The sequence below is a fragment of the Emydura macquarii genome, unplaced genomic scaffold (genome assembly GCF_026122565.2).
Source record: "Emydura macquarii macquarii isolate MOO-44397 ecotype Brisbane River unplaced genomic scaffold, CSIRO-AGI_Emac_v2 contig_3322, whole genome shotgun sequence".
NCBI lineage: Eukaryota > Metazoa > Chordata > Testudines > Chelidae > Emydura > Emydura macquarii.
In genome coordinates, this window is record NW_027133459.1 from 151,820 (window position 1) to 171,095 (window position 19,276).

General features: G+C 52.7%; 6 gene segments (V, D, J or C); 4 read left to right on the plus strand and 2 right to left on the minus strand.

Moving 5' to 3' along the window:
• Window positions 1-19,276, plus strand: part of LOC137143360 (immunoglobulin heavy constant epsilon-like) — an 86,953-nt gene that overhangs the window by 47,419 nt on the left and 20,258 nt on the right.
• LOC137143362 (Ig gamma-2C chain C region-like) overlaps window positions 1-19,276 on the plus strand; it is a 110,696-nt gene that overhangs the window by 47,081 nt on the left and 44,339 nt on the right.
• The window catches only part of LOC137143361 (immunoglobulin heavy constant epsilon-like), a 98,019-nt gene that overhangs the window by 46,351 nt on the left and 32,392 nt on the right, over window positions 1-19,276 (plus strand).
• LOC137143359 (Ig gamma-2C chain C region-like) overlaps window positions 1-19,276 on the plus strand; it is a 163,754-nt gene that overhangs the window by 45,957 nt on the left and 98,521 nt on the right.
• Window positions 870-19,260, minus strand: LOC137143388 (Ig heavy chain C region, membrane-bound form-like). The segment is given in 9 exon segments: window positions 870-878; window positions 2,344-2,480; window positions 5,764-6,096; window positions 6,417-6,746; window positions 13,674-13,985; window positions 14,883-15,203; window positions 15,774-16,094; window positions 17,412-17,720; window positions 19,110-19,260. Coding segments are annotated over 9 exon segments (2,223 nt in total).
• Window positions 10,342-12,528, minus strand: LOC137143389 (immunoglobulin delta heavy chain-like). The segment is given in 5 exon segments: window positions 10,342-10,352; window positions 10,708-11,037; window positions 11,395-11,715; window positions 12,110-12,383; window positions 12,523-12,528. Coding segments are annotated over 5 exon segments (942 nt in total).

Consider the following 19,276-nt stretch of genomic DNA (forward strand, 5'->3'; position numbering starts at 1 on the left):
TGCCTTAAATTCTGCTTTGAGACAACCCTGAGGGTCTAGCACTCGCACTGACGGATACTTAGCACCTCTGGAAAATCGAGTCACTTCCGCACAAAAAGAGTACCCCTGTCAGGGGAGGGGTTGCAGAACCAGCTAACAGCAGCTCAGTGAAAATCCTTAGGTTATAGGACAAAGGGGGAAAAAAGCGTATGGGGACTTTAAATGTAATCAACCAGGCTGGGACCCAATCAAGTGGCCAAGGATTTGTGACAATTAGTCCGGGCTACCAACTCTCAATTCCTTCAAAACAGTAGGGTGACACCTCACGGGGAGAGAAAGAGAGCAAGCGGGAGTGTATAGGGATGGATGGATCGATGGATACAGGGGACAGAGACAGACGGAGAGTAGGATTCTCCTTCGTTAAATCCCACAAAACCATCCTGAAATGCAGCTCCCAATTTTTAATCCATTTTATTTGGGCTAACATACAAAATTCCCTTATAAGTTACACATTAAACAAAGCAAATGAGAGGCTCTTCTCCCACGGCAGAGTCCAGTTTGACCACACCTGGGGACACAACAGTCCTGTACGTACATACACACACACACACACACACGCACATGGACCAAGAAACGGAGTCCCTGCCATGGGACGGGGGATTGAGCTCCAGCATGGGGACATTCATGGCTGCTTCATGGGGACATTTGGGGAAGGACACTGCCCTCCCTGCTCTGGGTTCTGCGGCACTCACAACCTTCAGCGGCCATTGTGGCGTCTTCTGAGCCGCCCTGGCACGTGGCTCCTCCAGGTGTCAGAGAGAGGGACGGAGCCAAGGAGGGATGAAGAAGGAGGAATTCTCCTCACCTCCTAGGAGCCCAGAGCCGGGCCCTCACTGCACCTGTGGGACATGGAGAGCAAAGGGGTCCTCATGGCAGGACTAAGTAATATCTAGACCACCCTGACAGGGTTTGTCTAACCTGCTCTTAAAAACCTCCAGTGATGGAGATTCCACAACCTTCTTAGGCCATTTATTCCAGTGATTAACCACCCTGACAGTTAGGAAGTTTTCCTAATGTCCAACCTAAACCTCCCTAGCTGCAGTTTAAGCCCATTGCTGCTTGTCCTGTCCTCAGAGGTTAAGAACAATTTTTCTCCCTCCTCCTTGTAACAACCTTTTATGTACTTGAAAACAGTTATCACGTCCCCTCTCTGTCTTCTCTTCTCCAGACTAAACAAACCCAGTTCTTTCAGCCTTGGCTCATAGGTCCTGTTTTCTAGACCTTTAATCATTTTTGTTGCTCTTCTCTGGACTTTCTCCAATTTGTCCACATCTTTCCTGAAATGGGGCACCCAGAACTGGACACAAGACTCCAGGTGAGGCTTAATCAGCGCAGAGCAGAGCGGAAAAATTACTACCCGTGTCTTACTTACAACACGCCTGCTAATACATCCCAGAATCATGTTCGGTTTTTTTGCAACACCATTACACTGTTGACTCTTGTTTGTTAATTCGTGATTATTCATTTTGTCCATTGATGATTGATGACTGATAAGTGATTATTAACAATTGATCATTAATTGCTGCTTCTTGATGGTTGATCCTTGATTACTTAGCATTAACTACTGATCTGTGCGTGTTGATTATTCATAATGAACTGCAGATTAATGGCTATTCAGCCTTAATCACAGCTCACTAAATACTGATGAGACATAGCCACCCACTGATTATTGATTTCTCAGTGATAATTGGTTATTGTTGATAACAGCTTGTTGACTCTCATTCATTGATCACATTGCCGAGCGCTCATTAGTCAGTGTTGACAGATGGTTGATTGTTAATCAGTCATTACTGATGATCACTGATTGGTCGCTGGTCAGGAATCAGGGCTGGCGGAAGAGCCCGTCCTGGGCAACCTGACAAGTGCACCTGGCCTGTAGCACACTGCCTGATTGGCTCCACCCTGATTGCAGACCAGCTCATAAACCCAGCAGCAGGTAGACTACTGCCCAAACTGTTTCTCCAGGGCTGTGAGAACAACTGTGACCCGGGCCCAAGCATAATTTTTTGAGGCCCAGTACAAACTTGTAACATGGGCCCTCTCCCACACACAGACCACAATCCCTCATCCCATGCATACAATCTCAGGAGCCAGGAAAAATTTTTTCCTCATGGTAATGGGGGTTGCAGCCTGGGATGGGCCCCCCCAGGGCCTATGGGCCCTGGTAAAGTGTACCCTTTTTCCTCCCCATCTGGGGGCCCTGCCTGTGATGGCTTGTTCCAGGCCTGCTCCTGCCTTGTTCCTGTCTGGCTCCAGGCCTGCTCCTGCCTTGTTCCTGTCTCGCTCCAGCCCTGCTGCTCTCACCTTAATCAGCATGACGCCGGTGCCATACAAGAGGCTCAGCAGGAAAAGCGTGATGAAGGTAACAGCTGTCCAGAGACTGTCCGAGTCCTCCTCTCCTCCGTCATAGAGCCCTTGGTCCAGCACTAGGCACAAAGTCACTGGGGATGAGACAAAGGTCCTTGTAAGAGAAGCCTCTTCGTTAACCCTGCAAGGGCCTTTGCACCAAGGGGCTGAGTGGGTGCAGCAGGGGTCCCCGGTCTGTCCTCTTGGCTGGGTTTTCCTGCCCAGGGCCAGAGATAAAGGTTTCCCTGCCAGGGGAGGACCTTCAAGTCTCAGAGCGGGCTCGGGGATTGCCGCGCCCACCTTCCATTGCGTTTCACTCCCTCCTACACAAAGCCCAGCCAGTGACACGACACACCTCTCCCAGGCCAGCCGCGGAACCGGGCTGAGACCCGCTAAGTTGTGACACGAAGGGGGACCTGCCAGCCCATCAAACAGCAGCATCCTTCCCAGCCAATGCCATCTTCCCCCCGGTCCCTATTTCAGTGACGTGGGGGAATTTGACTCAACAGAGCTGTTCTGAGACCTCCCCCCAACTCATAGCACCCTAGAGGCAGTGTGGTCCAGTGAACGGGGCACTAGGATGGGACTCAGGACCCCATGGGTCTATTCCCAGCTCTGTCATTGACAATACGAGACCTCAGGCAGCTCACAGCCCTTCCCTGTGCCTCAGTTTCCCTTCACACCCTTTGTCTGTTTTGACATTAAACTCTGCTGGGCAGAGACTGTCTTACTCCACATGTGTGCAGCTCCTGGGGCAATGGGGTCCCAATCTCAGCGGACACCTCTACACACGACTGTAATATAGTTAATAATGGGGCCATCCAGTGGGAACAGCTTTTAAGCGACTATCTGCATGGTCTGCATTTCCCACCCCGTTTCTAGAAGGGGAAAGGTCTGTAGCCCATCGCCACATTTGGACGCCACCTGTATTTTTCTGACATGGCGGGGGGGGGAGGGTGAGACCTCCCCATGGGCGACGCAAAGGGCCACCCAACAGGGGATTCTTCTGGAATCTAGGGGCCTGGAGTGGTTTTGAACTCCTGTCCCTAGAGCAGAAAGAACCACGGCCCTTCACCAATTTCCTGAGCCTTCCATGGGAAACTTTGTGCCCTGTTAACTCATGCCGCACACGGCAGCATGTTCCAGCCACTTCCTTTCCTGGGGCGAGTCCCCTTCCTTGATAACCCTAATGAAAAGGGGGAGAGGCTTGGCCACCCCATAAGCCACACCCTGAGCTGCCCCATGTTGTCAGTACACCTGTAACGGGATTGATGAGTCACTTGGGGCTACCCTGCCGCCATCACATGGCGGCGAACTCACTCCCTCTAGGCAGACGTACCCCATGGCCCATCTTTCATTCCTTGAGCCGTCTAAATTGTTGTCGTGTGGACAGACTCAAGACCCTCTCCCAACTCTTTCCACATGCAGTACCATTCAGTAGGAACCTCTTTCCCTCAACACCAGCCTGGGCTCTCTTGGGAACCAGTTCCCAAGAGTCGGACGGACTCACAGCCCAGAATTCCCGGAGCCCATCTGTGTGCCTTGCCCCCGGCACAAAGGCCAACTGGAAAATGGCCTGACACCTCCGCAATTTAGTATGCACACAGGCTCTTCAAGGGCCGTCCGGCTTCCAGCCCCTCCACCGTTTAGCTGGGGAAAGGACAGATATTAATTCATGCACCACGGCCCAGAGACGGTGCTTTCCCCCTGGGTCCGGTTTGCAGCCAGCACTGCAAGCAAAGTTCAACGTGTGGGCACACCATTGATTGACATAGTGACCTTACTGTGTTTACTGTCTAATTACCCGTCCCGTTCCTTTGGTTCCTTTTCTGACTGTCACTGCACTTTGACCCCGGAACCAGATGCTGTTCTGCTCCGGTATCGGTCTCCCCAGCGCTGTGCACCATGGGGAAATAACTTCCCTTCAGTGGCGGACCAATGGGAGGGGCCAAGCCCCTGGGTGCTGGCCTGGGGGGGGCCCTTCACGACATGCAATGGGTGGAGGACGCAGGAGGCTCTGAGGGGTGGGTGGACAGAGCCCAGAGGCAGGCGGAGCTGTGGGTGAGGAGCTGTGGGTAACAGGAGGAGGAACTCTCCCACCTTCCCTCTCTGGCCGGGGGCCCACCCAGTAAGGGGAGCCGGCACCAGATCTGATTAAGCTCATGAAGGAGAGGCGGGTGGGCACCAGAAAGTCCCTGGGGTGCAGGAGGAGGAAAGCAGCATGTCCCTCCCCCATACAGGTGCAGACCCCCCCCCCTTGCCCCGGGGCAGCTGGGGGGGGTGGCATCATCTGCTGGGAGCCAGGGACCCCTCCTGCCCTGCATGAGGGGTGCATGAGGCCTGGGAGGGATGCGAATGCAAGCATTGGCCCCCGGGGGCTGGAGAGACACAATACGCCATTGCTTCCCCTGTTCCCAGATCAAGGCACAATGGGGACTGATCGGGGGGGGGAATCTAACTCCATCTCCCTGCAGACATGACACCAGGTGCCTGGGGGCTCTGCCTCTGCCCCTTCTGTAGTCAGGTGGTCACTCATCCCCTAGGGGTTCAGATGCTCCAGATGCCAGGGATAGAGACAAGGCTCTATTCTCACCTCTCCCACTAACCTGCTGAGTGACCGGAGACCAGCCCCATAGGCTGGGCTCTTTAAAAGACTCAGGGAAGTAGGCACCACTGAGCTGGGTGTCTTGCTCCTTCAAGCTTCTCAGTTTTAGTCCTTGTGCCAAAATATCCCTTCCCCAGCCTCTGTCTGCTTAGACTGTGAACATGTGTTCACGCAGCGTCCCACCGCCGTGGGGCCCTGACCTCGGTCAGGATGCCCAGCAGCTGCTGCTGCAACATGAACAATAACGGGCAGATACAACGTCACTGCCGAGGGATGGGCAGGTCGACCCGGGACACCCTGTCTGAATCGATGGCTGCGTAGAGGGCATTGCGTAATTTCCCGTGCATGGGAAGGATGGGTGTTGTAGAAGTAAATGTTGATAGATGATACTGGAGGTGATGGACAGATGGATTTCAGAAGGAAGGATGGACAGAAATGGTGGGTGGGTGGGTGGATGGATGGATATAGATAACGCAGGAGGGAGAGCAGATGGGTGGATAAGACACACGGATCGTGCCTGCCAGAAGACGACGCCTCATTCAACACAAACTCCAACATGTTGCATTTTTATTCGGGCATATTCCACATACAGCCACACTCTGGGCACCAGAGCTCCCACATCTTTGCACACAGACTAAGAGGAATCCCAGACCCGACGTGGCTCCATGGCCATCTCAGATACGCCCCGAAGAGCCCGCGGGGGTCGCCTGCTCAGTTGCAAGTGACGTCTGTGTCGGACAAGACCACAGAGACGTTGATGGCGGTGGGCTTGCTGGAGGCTCTGTCCACGCTCCGGTGGATGAAGTTCAGGGGCAGACCCTCGTGCCCCACAATGCAGGCATAGGTGTCCCCCCGCTGCCAATCGGATGCCAAGATGCTGAGCTTGCTGTAGATGAAGTATCTCTCTTCATTCCCAGCCTCCTGGACAGGACCGATGTTGGTGTAGTTGTCCTCGAGCATGGGCCGGTCCTGCTGGGTCCATCTCACCAAGATGTCTCTAGGCCGGAAGCCGGAGGCCAGGCAGGTGATGGTGGCTGATTCCTGGCGATCCAGCTCCTCAGCATGAGGAGGGGAGACATAGACCGAAGGGGGTCTGGGGGGGACCTCTGCCACGAGAAACAGCAAAGGTGAGGACCGGGAACAGGAGTCGCTTGCTTTAACCCACTAGACTCCCACTCCACTCCCAGAGCCGGGGAAAGGACCCGGGCGTCCTGACTTTCAGTCCCCTTCTCGCACATGTGTTCGCACATTTCATCCCACCTGCCAATTGGTAACGCCCTGGTCCCACTGCCCGCAAGCTGGAGCCGAGCTGGAGCCGAGCTGGCGCCCCCCGCCCCATCGAGAGAGAAGGTCCCGTTCACCACACCCAGCCTGGGGCTGGGCTGGAGCCAGCGGCCCCACCAAGGGGGAAATACTGAGTTCTTACCCTGACTCTTGTGGATGGCTTTGCTGATGGCCGACGGGATGTCTTGGTGCTTGACGGTGCAGACGAACTCCTCCCCCGCCTCCCACTCCTTCACATGCACCTGCAGGATGCTGGTGGTGCTGTAGGTGCCGTTTGCCTGCAGCACCAGCTCTCCAGAGACCCCATCCCAAGCTCCCTCACCTGCCCTGCTCCAGGAGACCTCCAGGTTTCCGGGGGTCTCCATGCCACTCACCACACAGGTGATGGTGGCCTTCCGCGCTATGTAGAGGTCCTCCAGGCTAGGGGGGAGGAGAAAGATCTCCAGGGCACGTCGCTCACAGTCACCGCCACCTGGTTGGGGGCAGGAGGCAGTGTTGAAGGCCGGGCTGAGCAAACATGCAAGAGTGACAACAAAGTGCCACTGTCACAGGGGTGCAAACCCCAGGGGCTGTTCGGGGATGAGGACGAGGGTCATTGGGGAGGGAAATAGGGCACTAGGTGCCCTGATGGAAGGGGTGGGGGAAAGCAGGGGAAGAAGGGTTCAGGAACAATGGCTGAGGTTTTCCAACACACCCAGGCCTCAGGAGCCCTGGGACCCTTCATGGTTATTTGGTTCTCTGTGTCCCATGAGCAGATCTGAAGGTCTCCGGCTCTAATGGGAGAGCCTGAGCTTGGCATGGGTGCCTCCATTTTACAGAGATGGCAGCTGGGACACAGAGGAGAAATGACCTGCCCATGGTAACACCTGACTCCTCGCCCCATTGCTCTAACCATTAGACTCCACTCCCAGAGCTTGGGATAGAACCCAGGAGTCCTGACTCCCAGCCCCACCTGATCCAACCACTGGACCCCACTCCCTTCCCAAAACTGGGACATTTCACCCCAGTGATATTCTGACTGCTGCTCTCCGAAGGTCACTCAGCTCAGGACAGCCCAACTCTCACTGCAAGTCAAGTTGAGAGCCAGAATCCCTCTGGAAATCTGAGGGGTGAAGGCCCAGGCTGGTTGGAGCCCTGGCAGCCGGGACTGTCACCTATTGAATGTGGTATTAACGACATAGCTAGTGTTGCTCATGCGGGTAGCATTGTTATTGGAGTTCACGTCCCAGGTTCATGAGGACTCCCAAGCCCCACTGTGGGGCAATGGAGCTGATGGGGTTTCTCTCCCTTCCTTGCGTCTGCTTAACAGGTTTTGAATCAGATGCGGAATCTGCCCCAACCCAGCTCATCTTTTCACTTAAGAACAGATTTTTATGGGGTGCCTGTCATGGCTGCAGATCCCTCTAAGACATTCCCAATGTTCCAGAAGCAAATTGAATAAGAGGAGACCATAACAGAAGTGTGAACCTGCCCCCGTGGGAATCTGAGTTTCAGCAAACAGTTCCCAGGGAGCTCCATGGTTAAGAGTGAAAGACATTTTTCAGCTAACCCCCTCCCAGCCGTGAAAGACCTCAGAAAACTTTCCCCAAGAGCAAGAGGGTCTTGGCCAAATGGCAGCCCCAACGAGGTTACATTCTGCTGCCTCCCTAGAATTCCCTCCTGCAACTAGCTTGGAATATCTCAGCCTGTGGATCTGAGCCCTGCTCAGCGCTTACCAGTAGAGCGCAATGCCTTCTCCAAGGTTGTGTTAGTGGAGCTATGGGTCACAGTGCAGATGTAGGCCTTCAGCATGCTCCATTCTGCCGCACTGGGCACCAACTCACAGCTCTGCTGGAACCTCCCATCCACCAGGGCCACCGGAGAGGTGGGAGAGCTACAGCTGAGGTGCTTCTCATTGACGATCCAGTGCATCTCTAAGTGCTTTGGGTAGAAGCCGGTGGCAAAGCAGGTCAGATTATTATGCCCATCTGTGTCAGGTGTGTGGAAGACTGTGACTGTTGGAGGTGATGGCTCCAGGAAATCTGAAACAAAGGGTTGGCTTTTTGTTGCGATTTAATTCATGTGGACGTGGGGGGAAGATGCTGAAGGTGTTTGGGGAAGCTAGGAAGTTGAGGAGAAGGTGAAGTAATTACACCTAGAAGGTAATTACACCCAGCAATGCATGTGTTGTGTGGAAGGTAAAGTCAAGGATGGTGAAGGCAGGAATGGTTTGACCCTGAAGGATTTAGCTTCAGTGGGAATCTCTAACCACCTAGTTCTTCAGATGCAAACTCTGAAAGTGCATCCCTACGGCTGAGGGGGATTATCATCATGATGTGGTGATACACAGGTTGCAAAGCAAAGGCTGCACAGTGACACGATTGTATCATCTCATGTTGTGATGCAAATGCTAGTCACGAGACAATCCTATGATGCTATGATGCAACGCAAGCAATGGGTGAACCACGTCATGGTTCATGATACCAGGTATACAGGGCAGATGCTGCTAGATAAGTAGATCATGGCAAAGTGTGATGCAGACACGTTGCCATGAAACAACTGTATGGTGTTGGGATGCAGCGCAAACACACACAACTAAAGCAAGACACCGTTTTCCTATCATATCGTATCAACTGCCGAATCAAGGTGCATTCCTACCATGTGGAAATGCAACACAAACACTGTTCCATGACACAACGGTGTCATGTCGAGCTGTAGCATCAGTGCACCATGGTGCATCTTTGTTTTCAGTCAGATGTCAACATTTCACAACACAGCATCAAGACAACAGGTCACTGCGTCATGAACAATCATAATAGAAAACTGTCATGTTACAGCAAAACATTAGTGCCAGATGTCAACGTGTAACCTTAGCAGGGCAAAATATCCGCATCTCATGGCAAGACATCACACAACAAAGAAAACTCGGCGTATCACTGTCAGGCAGTATAGAATAAAACACAGCAAAGCATCACCACGTCGTGATGAAACACCATCACATGATGACAAGACATCCCAGCTCGTCCCTATATCAGCACATAATGAAAAAACAGCAGGGCCGTGATGAAATATCATGCTGTGAGAAAGTTGACTTAGCTGTGACATAATATCAACAAAGTACGCCCGGTCGTGATGCAGTCTGATGATGTGTCATGTTTCCACACAGCATAAATCACGCCCTGCTAATCTGTAATTACTCTATGCCGTCAAGCCACCATGTCACGACACAACGACATCACACAACCACGCCACAATGCAGCGGTGCAAAGCCAGACCTCACCCTACCATGACAAGACAGCATTAGCTGCATCCTCACCTCCCTCCGCAGTATCATCACACCGAGATGAAAAGCCGTTGCTGAATCGTTCCTTCTAGTCTATTTCCCCAGAGGGTGGCAGGGCGGCCAGTCCTGGTTTTAAAACCCCCTGAGAAATGGGTTCTCCCATCCCTTCCCTTAGAGAAAACTGTTCCACAGAATTACAGACCACTCCCTTCCCACTGCTAGGGAATCCCTTCTGACAGCAAGACTCACCTAACACACTGGTGCGGGTGTACTGCATAGTCGGCAGGGACTCATGCCCTGTCATGCAGGTATATATGGCCCCACTTTCCCACTGCGATGCTGGGATTTTCAGGAAGCTTTGGGTGGAGAAGGTAGAATTCCCCTCTTCAGCCAGCGGGGGCAGAGTAATGTAATCAGAGGGCGGGATGCTGCTGTTGTCCCTTTTCCATGCGATGAGCAATTCCGATGGGAAGAAACCAGAGACCTGGCAGGTCACCCACACCTCAGCTGTGGGGCTGGGGGGCGCTGGCGATGGGGGAGCGAAGGTCACAGAAGGAGCCTTGGTTACGTTGGCACCTGTATGGAGGGAAAGTGCAACGTGAGTTCATCAAGAGTGACTTCAAACCCAGAACTCAATGGAGCTGGGAACTGGATACGGAGCCTCTCCCTTCTCATGGGCACCAGCTCTGATCCAGTCCCAGGTTGGGGGACCGGCTGGCCCAGGTGTTGGGGCATGGAACATGGGGTCTTCCCCTCCTGGGGGTGCCATGTGTGATCCATCCCCAAGTAGGAGACAGTAGGCAGCTCATTTGCCAGCTCCGTATTAGGGAATTAGGAATGAGGTTACAGGAATGAGGCTACAGGAATTAGGGTGAGGTTGGTTCCTCTTGGTTCTCATCTTCCAATCTATCTATTTATCCCCATCCATCCATCCATCCCCCTAAACGCCCACCCATCCGTCCGTCCATGCATCCATCCCCCTAAATGCACGTCCAGACAGCCAGCCAGCCATCTCTCTTGCCCTTGTAGCACCTAACACCTTCCTATGGGCGGTGTATTTCAGTAGGGAGGGAGAGACAGAGGGGAGGGGGAAGGAGTCCTCTCCCTATGGCCTGTAAAGCATTAGGGCAAAGTAATTGATTCTTGTTCGAGTTCCTTCTCCTTCTCTCACCCGTGGGCTTCCGGATGGTCTCCTCTGTGCTGTGGAACAGCGAGCAGGAATGGGTTACTCTACAGAAGATGCTGCTCCCGGAGTCCCAGATCACCCTGGGGATGGCCAGCTGGCTCAGGAGAGTCTGGGTCTGGTTGCTGTGTTTCTTGACTTCTCCCATGGTGGCATTTGCAGTCCAGTCAGTGCCATCCAGCTCCCAGCTGAGTGTCGCTTGGCTAAGGTCATAGCCCACCACCAGGCAAGTCAGGAGGGCTTCTCCTCGGGTGAGCAAGGCCTCCAGGGGTGGCTTGAGGAGATAGAGGCTGGGCAGAGGGATGCTCCCCCGACAGGCTGGAGTGGAGAAGAGGGGTAAACGTGTCCTTCACACGGTGTGGTGGCAGGAGAAGGTTGCAGGGAGGGAAGGGATGGGGGAGCAGGGAGAGGTCAAGGGGGGCTGCTCGGGTTGGGGTGGTGTGTGCACAGCAGAAGCAGAGAGGCATTTGGGGAGAACGGATGAGTGGAACAGGGCTGCTCCACAGGAGATCAGGGTGCAAAGGGGGTAGGAGTGGGGTGACCAGGGAGGAGAGCAGAGGGGGCTGCAGAAGGTGGAAGCAGGGGAGTAAAAAGAAGAGGTTGGCTCAGGGAGTGGAGGGGGGCAGGAAGGAGGTGCAGGGATGTATCCAGGGGACGGTAGGGCAGCTGACTCACCTGCACACTTGCTGATGTTCCTGAGCTGGGTGTTGCGGGTCCCAGGGTGGGTCACAGAGCAGGTGTACTGCCCCAGCTCCTCCCACTCCACCTGGGACACGGTCAGATTGCTGGAGGAGCTGAACCGACCATCTTCCCCCTTGAGGGGTCCCACCTGGGTGCCCGCTCGCTCTTTCCCACCCACCTGCCAGGTCAGTTGCAGGTCTTGGGGGTAGTAGCCGCTGGCCGAACAGAACAAGGTGACAGTGTCACTTGTTCCTGGGCTCGGGCAGGTGGGCAGGGCGTGGAGTGTCACTGTGGGGGCACTACGGAGCATCCAGTCTGTTGGGAGAAACAGAGTCACAGTGCGGTACTGAGGGAACCCCCCAGAATCCTCCATCCCTCTGCCTTTCCCTCTGTCTAGATAGCTATCCCCATCCATCCATCCATCCAAGCATTGACCATCATCCCCTCTCACTCCAGAAGAGATCAAAGTTGCCATGCTGGAGTGAACCCATCAGCCTGCTTATTTAGGCATCCCAGCCTCGCTGCCATACTATGTAAGCTCATGCAGCTATGTGGCGCAACTTCCCCACATCCCACCCATGACCGGTCCAACCATTCCTGTATCCCTCTCTCTCTGATGCTCTGAATCAGCCAGCTGCTACATCGAGCCCTGTATCGCCTTATAAGGAAAAGAAATGTTGCTGTTAGAGTAGAACAGTCTATAGTTCACCTTTGCTGGTGGTCGTCTTGGTCACCTTGGTCCCTTCATGTTCCACTTCACAAGTGTAATTTGCCTCTTCTTCCCATTGGGCCATCGTTGTTTCAAACTGGTTGCTGGCCCTGTATGTACCGTCGTCCATCCTTTGCTCCCACGTTGCCTTTGGGGTTCCCTTCTGCTTGTTCACTTGCTTTGGGTTTTCTGGCCACTTGATTGTCACTCCTTTGGGCCTGTAGTCATACGCAATGCACCTCAGCTTCACAGTTTTCTTCTCGTGGTCTATGGACTGCAGGAGTTCAACTGTGGGTGTTTGTGAGTGAGTCGGTGCTGCAAAGAAACCAGAGCTTCATCTGATAGCAGCCTCGCTGAGCCAAAGGGAAAATAGAGCAGATATATAGAGACAGCTTAGGAAAGGGCTGACTTACCTGCATGGAGAAATCGCAATCCCTCAGGAGGGTTAGCGAAAGAAAAGAAGGAGCAGTCTTCATGAGGCAACATCAAGAAAGATGGTCAAGAAAGAACCTCACGCAGGTTTCTAGAGTGGCACAGTCACCAACAAATCCAAAATGTGCAATGTGTGTGTGGACCTACGGAGCTGAATGGAAGCATCTCCCTTCAATTCTGAGGGGAGTTTGGTGTTGATGCCTTTGCTGTGCAGCCTAGAGAACGATACCCTCTATTGAGCGTTGTATTAGCGACATGGCTGGTGTTGCTGATGAGGGTAGCATTGTAAAGTGAACATTGTTGGAGTTGGGGTCCCAGATGCATATGGACTCCCAAGCCCCACTGTGGAGCAATGGATCTGTTGGGTTTCTCACCTTTGCTTGCATGCGCTTGTTGTCTTTTGAATCAGATGTGGAATCTCTCCCACCCCAGCTCACCTTTTACTTGAGAACAGATTGTTATTGGGTGCCTCTCATGGTTGCAGATCCCTCTAAGTCATTCCCAATATACCAAGAGCAAATTGAATAATAAGAGACCATAACGACAAAATGGTGACCCTGATCCTGTGGGAATCCATGGTTGAGCAAACAACTCCCAGGGAGGACCATGGTTAAGAGTAAAACACATTTTTTACCTAACCCTTCCCCAGCCCTGAAAGATCTCTGCGAACTTTCCCCAAGAGCAAGAGTGTCCATCCCAATGTCTTGGCCAAATCACAGCCCAACGACATTACATTCTGCTCCCTCCCTTGAATTCCCTCTTGTAACTTGGACAGTTTCCCTGCACGTCATTTAGTGGCCATGGGGTATGTGAGGTTCTGAAATCATCTCCTCAAGGGTTGGGTTGGGATCCCTTTTGCTGGGGGTGTGTCAGAATGGAGAATGTCTTGCGGAAACAGAGAACTCTCCTTCACTGGAGTGAAGGGGACATCCCTCCACTCAGCCCAGGTTGCAATAAATCTTGCAGGTACTAGTTTGACCAAAGACGGCATCCTAATGGAGATAGGTGGCAATGGAAGATTTCTTCTCACCTCCTCCCCCAGGGTTGATGCTGGAGTTAAGCTTGTTTGTGTCATTGACTGGACGGGAGGAGATATTCCCAAATTAATACCTGCCTCTGAGAATCCACTTACCGAAGGACACCTGTTCCACAAGGCGCTTGGGCTCTTTCAAGGCCGGGTGCTGCACGACACAGGTGTAAGTTTCTGCTCCTTCACTTTGCTCGACCTTCAGGATGCTGTGGGCAGAGAAAGTGTCGCTTCCTGACACAGGGCCTGTGTAACTGGACGTGAGTGCCTGGACATTGTTTTTCAACCACGAGATGCTGATCTCTTGAGGGTAAAAGCCACTAGCTTCACAGATGAGAGTCAAGGAGATTCTGTTCCCTGAGATGTCCTCATGGTAGGCTCGGGAGATGGTGACTGAGGGCTCCTTCTTACTGATGCCTAAATGAAAATGAAGAGGGGCAAGAGAAGAATAAGGCTTGGTTTGCACATCTAAGTTAAGGACTTAGATCCAGCAACTATCACTGTGTGAAGGGCCCAGGGAGAGCAAATGTTCAGGGTGGGTGTGAAGCTGGATCAGGCAAGACAAAAACCCAACCATTGGGCATCATCTTCCATCAAACACCAAGATCCTGGACATTCACCCTCAGACTCCCATGAAACCCAGGCCTTCTCCTCAGAATGGACAGAATTTCCAGATTCTCATCCTTAAATGGCAACAACTTAATGTCATCCTCGTCTTCATCCTCCATACTATCTACACTTCATGTCAACTCTCCGAATTATCCCATGCAGCATCATGACATTGGGCCACCAACCCTTTGCTCTCTCAGACAGAGCCTCTTTCCTCATTCAAAGACTCTCAGCAAAATTCAACACACCTTGAGATTTACAAAGTCTGAGTAAGGGGTTTGGACACCTTGGAGGATTTCATTACGATTTGGGCACTTAGCTCCATTGGCTCCTCTTAGAAATCCCCACTGGAAATATCCCTGAAAGGCCTGACGCCGGGCGATTTCCAGAGGTAAGATGTACACGCACACATCAGATCAGTGTCAGAGATAGAACACTAAGTGCGTAACGCTCCACACCTCCAGATCCCATGGAGGGAGGGAAATTCTACAAGGAGCTGACAGGGAATATTGGGAAAACCATACAAGTGAAAATATTATTTCTGGCTCAAAGACACCACCATGCGGAGGACATAGACTTCACTAAAGTCCTATTTGGGGGACTTATAAGCTGCCCAAGACTTGTGTGGGGGTGAGTTTCACCCTCTAATCCCAATTAACAATGACTGGGGTCTGCCTTTTCCTTCGAGAGACCAGGTCTACTCACCTTTTCTGCTCATGGTTACATGCTGGGTTAGTTCTCCAGAGCAGAGAGTGGTCGCTCTGCAGGTAAAGTCGCTGCCTCCTACCCACTGTGCCAGCGACACGGTGTGGGAACTGACCAAGCTGCTGGTGCCGTTGCTGTTCTTCTTGGCAGGTTGTGTCTTCCCCGCAGAGCTGATTTTCCCATCCATCTGCCAGGTGACTTTGGTGGCTGCTAAGTCGTAACCCAGAACTAGACAGGTGACATGACCACGCTGTTTGATCAGGTCTTCGTAGGAGGGTTTGGTCATGTAGATGGCTGGGTCAAGTGAGCTTCTGGAGCAGGCTGAGAAATGCAAGGAGATGTCACTGTCGCGCATGAATAATGTGGAAAGGCAGAAAAAGCTTCTTAACTCCTCCCTGCCCCTGTTGAGCGGCCGAGTGGGCTACACCAACTCTGTCTATTAACCTAAGAAATTAGCACAAACAAAATCTTTGTCGGGAAACAGTTATGGATGCTCCAAGGCACGCCCCAGCCACCCACAACCTTGAAAGCATGGAAAGTCCAGGAGAAGAATCTTCTGTGTGTCTTTTATCATGTGCTCATCCCCTAAAACACTGCACCCAATGCACTCCTACAGGATTGTATCCATCTCCAAGAGATTATGGAAATAAATAAACAATCCAGCTTCAGATAGGGGTGGAAGCTGGCTATCTATCTTCCCCATCACCACATGTACCGTCTCCTTCCATTCATCTCTTTCTCTTTCCATCCATCTAAGTATCAATCTCTCTATTCTATGTATGTGTCTCCCATCACCCTGGTATCTAGGCACAATCCCAGCCACTCTTCGGCAAAGCTGGTTTCTGAGTACGCCTCCCTCTGTCCCCAGCGAGCCCGGTCATAGCCCCTCACCCAAGCACTTGCTGGTGTTGTATATGGAGGGACCTGTTTCCCATGCTGGATGGGTCGCTTTACAGGTGTAGAGGTCCCCCTTCTCCCAGCTCTCTTTGGTGACGTTCAGGCGACTCTGCCCCATGTACAAGCCGACTGGACCCTTTGCAGAAGAGAAGCCCGCGGTGGGGTCGCTGATTTCCTTTCCATTCCGCAGCCACTTCACGGTGGCTTTCTCAGGTCTGAAGTTCAGAAGAACACAAACCAGCTGGTTCTCCATGGAACTGTCCTCACAGGACGGGGTTAGGAGGTGAACCTGGGGAGGCATCGGCTCTGGACACCCTAAGAGCAGAGAGAGGGGAATGCTGTGGACCACCAGTCTCCTTCCAGAGAGACAGCACTAACACCTGCCATTGCTATCTCAGAAGTGGCTCCCAACCCACCACCATATACAGTCACTGAAGCAGCTCTCTCATTTGAGGCCATTTTCCTCCCATCAGTTGCAAACTAAGGGTGCAAATGGAACTGGTCAGAAAGTCGGTTTTTCTTTTCCTGCATGGAGAACATCAATGAACATGAGCTAGGGGACCTTTGTGTTGAAAATATTAGAGGAAGATTTGTCTTTTCCTCTAAAAAGCCCAGTATCCCCAAAACTAAGTATTTGTGGCATTTAACACCATATATCTCTGAAAATATGTGGCCCAAAGAATGAAAAAAGTTCTGCTGAAAACCAAAAGTTGTTCAGAATTTGTGCCAAAGGAGTGAAACCACCTGCTGGCTTGTAAGGGGCACTTGTGTAATGGCGGTATAGCCCCTTTGAAGTCAGCAGTTTCTGAGAAATGTGGTTTCCTGGGACTGCCAGCTACTGTCCTATATAAGGGAAAGCTTCTGGCTCAGTGTTGAGGGAAGCACTTGAGGGGAAAATCCCGGCAGGAGGCCTGGGGAATATCCAGGGAAGGTGAGCTAGTGAGGAAGGGTGTGTACGTGCCCCAGCTAGCCGCCTGAAAGCTGGAGGGCCTCTGGTGGCCGGGACCCCCTGTCTGAATTGCCCTGGTTTTGCTTTGAGTCCTTGTGTGGGAATAAAGCTGGACCTTTGACTAAGTAGCCATTTGGGTTTTGTTCTGCCTCCCCCGGCTGGGGTAGCTGCCCGCTGGGTTACAAGGCCTTTGGGTTAGGAGTGGGATTAGGAAGCAAGGCAGCAAGCTGTAGTTTCCCCTGTACAGAAGGGCCAGGGTGAGGTTTCAATGCCGTTTAAGCCCAGCTGTGTGCCTGAGATTTTCCAAGGTGCCTACGGGATTTGGATGCCAAGTTCCCATGGGAATCAGGTGTCTAAATCCTTTAGGCCGTGCTTAAAAATCTCCACATAGGTACATAGATCTCTGCCCAGGGATGCATTTCACCTTAAAGATTTCCTCATTCAGGGGCCCCCGGAGGGGGTGTTGTGGGCGGGAGTTCTGCAATGACAAAGCCCCATGGCTCAGTGTGTTTCAGACCGGAGCCAATGTTTCCCTCCAGTCTTTCAGAGTGTGATTTTTTTTTTTTTTTTTTTTCAAAGATGGCTGTGGGATTTTGGGTTAAAATTAACTGACTCCCAGATCCTCTAGGTGGCTTGAAAATCTCAGCCTTGCTTGCCCGTCCTCCCCCCGCCACAAGTCTTACATTCCTCAGGGAACTTCTTGGACACTTTCGTTTTTGTCCCGTCATGTGTCACATCGCACTGGTAGGTGTTGCCCTGCTGGTTACTGGCAGGGAGGCTCAGCAGGCTGCTTGTCATATAGAACCCGCTGGTGCTCAGCATCTCTGGGAAATCTCTGATTCCCGTGGTCAATTTGCCAGAATTCCACTGGATTTTCACCGGTGCTGGTAAAAAGCCAGTCACGAGGCAGGCCAGGGTTTGGTCTGTGGATGCACTGGCAATGTTGGTACAGCAGGGAACCAAAGGGAAGACGGAGGGGGCTGTGGCTGTTGCTGGTGGAGGAAAAATAAAAAGAACATAAGAAAAACCATCAAAAGGGAGAACATCTGAAAGCTATGCCACCGGTCAGCCTACATACGTCTATCCACCTACTTATATGGCCTGATGGCTGTCTGGTTCATTGATTGGAAGAGGAGTCAGGACTCCTGGGTTCTAGTCCCAGCTGCTATGGGACCTTGGGCCCATGACAGACCTCCTCTGTGCCTCAGTTTCCCAAACTGTTAAATTGGGCTGATGATTTTTACTTTCTGTCATGAAGTGGTGACCTGTCAATGGATGAAAAACAGTATAAATGGGATTCTGACCTCGGTTGTTCCAGTATAAACCTGGAGCCACACCGGTGGAATAGCTCTGGTTTTGTGTAAGTAATGCCAAGAGGAGAATTTGGTCGGTCCTAAGGTCAAAATATTCCCCACACACCTCACAGAGTGAGGGAAGCCCTCCGCAGCTCTGCAGTGTGAAGTAAGTCTCATTACCCTCATTGAACAGATGGGGAAACTGAGGCAGGGGGTGATGAAGTGGCTGCCCCAAGATGACACAGGGAGTCGGTGGTAGAGCTGGGGATGGAGGCCAGATCCCTGAGTCCCTTCCTGTGTTTGGTTCCATGGGTCAACCCGGAGGAAAGAAACCAATCAGCCGCCAGGTCAACCCGAGTGAATGGGCTGGAAAAGTTCTACGTTCTCCCAGCCAGCAGGTCAACCCTCCGTTCTAGTGAATGGGTTGACCTGATGGCCCACTTTCTCACGGAAGTCCAGAAGGGGGTCACCAAAAAGTCTTTACACGTCCGGCAGAACCAGAAGCTCGGATGCAATTCCGAGCTTCTCCCGCTGAAGTGTGGGCTGCCGTTTCCATGCTCCCCATTCCAAAAGGTGCATGGTGATTTCTGAGGACAGGGATTTCAGGACTTGGTGAGAACCGGAGACCGCCTAGGGGACCAATCTGAGAATTTTACCCGACCTCTGAAGAGGGGGCAAGGTGAATGCTGGCAGGGTGAACCACCCTATGGGGCTCCCTGCTGGGTTTGCCTCCTTCCCTGGCTTTCGGTCTCTGGGGAAACCCAGGCATTACTCCTTGCTCCCCGATGCCCACCCGGTGGACCGGATCCAAGCTCGGCAGTTCAGGGGCATCCTCTTCCCTCATCCTCATGATCGATGTGGCACTCGCGGTCACAATAGGGAGGACCTTTCATGGGCTGGCACCCCTTCTGTGGTTGGGGTCCAGTGTTCAAGCAGATCTGGGACCCTCCTTTTTTCGTGGACTGTCCTCAGGGAATGAACCAACCCTCTCCTCAGGGGATGGGGGACCGGGTGTGTGCCCACCCCTTCCTGTGGGAGTGTCTGACTCACTGCCGAGTGGGGCCGAGCTTGCCCCATCAGCCCAACCAGAGGTCTTGAAATCCAGAGGGCCATGAGGCTCAGCAGGGCCAAACGCGGTCACGATAGCGAGCAGGGACATGCTGTGGTCCTTCCACTGTCGGTGGGAGCCTTGTACCGCCCTCTCACTGGCGCCCCGGTACCTCCTCGCTGGCCTCATTATCCGGGCTACTGCT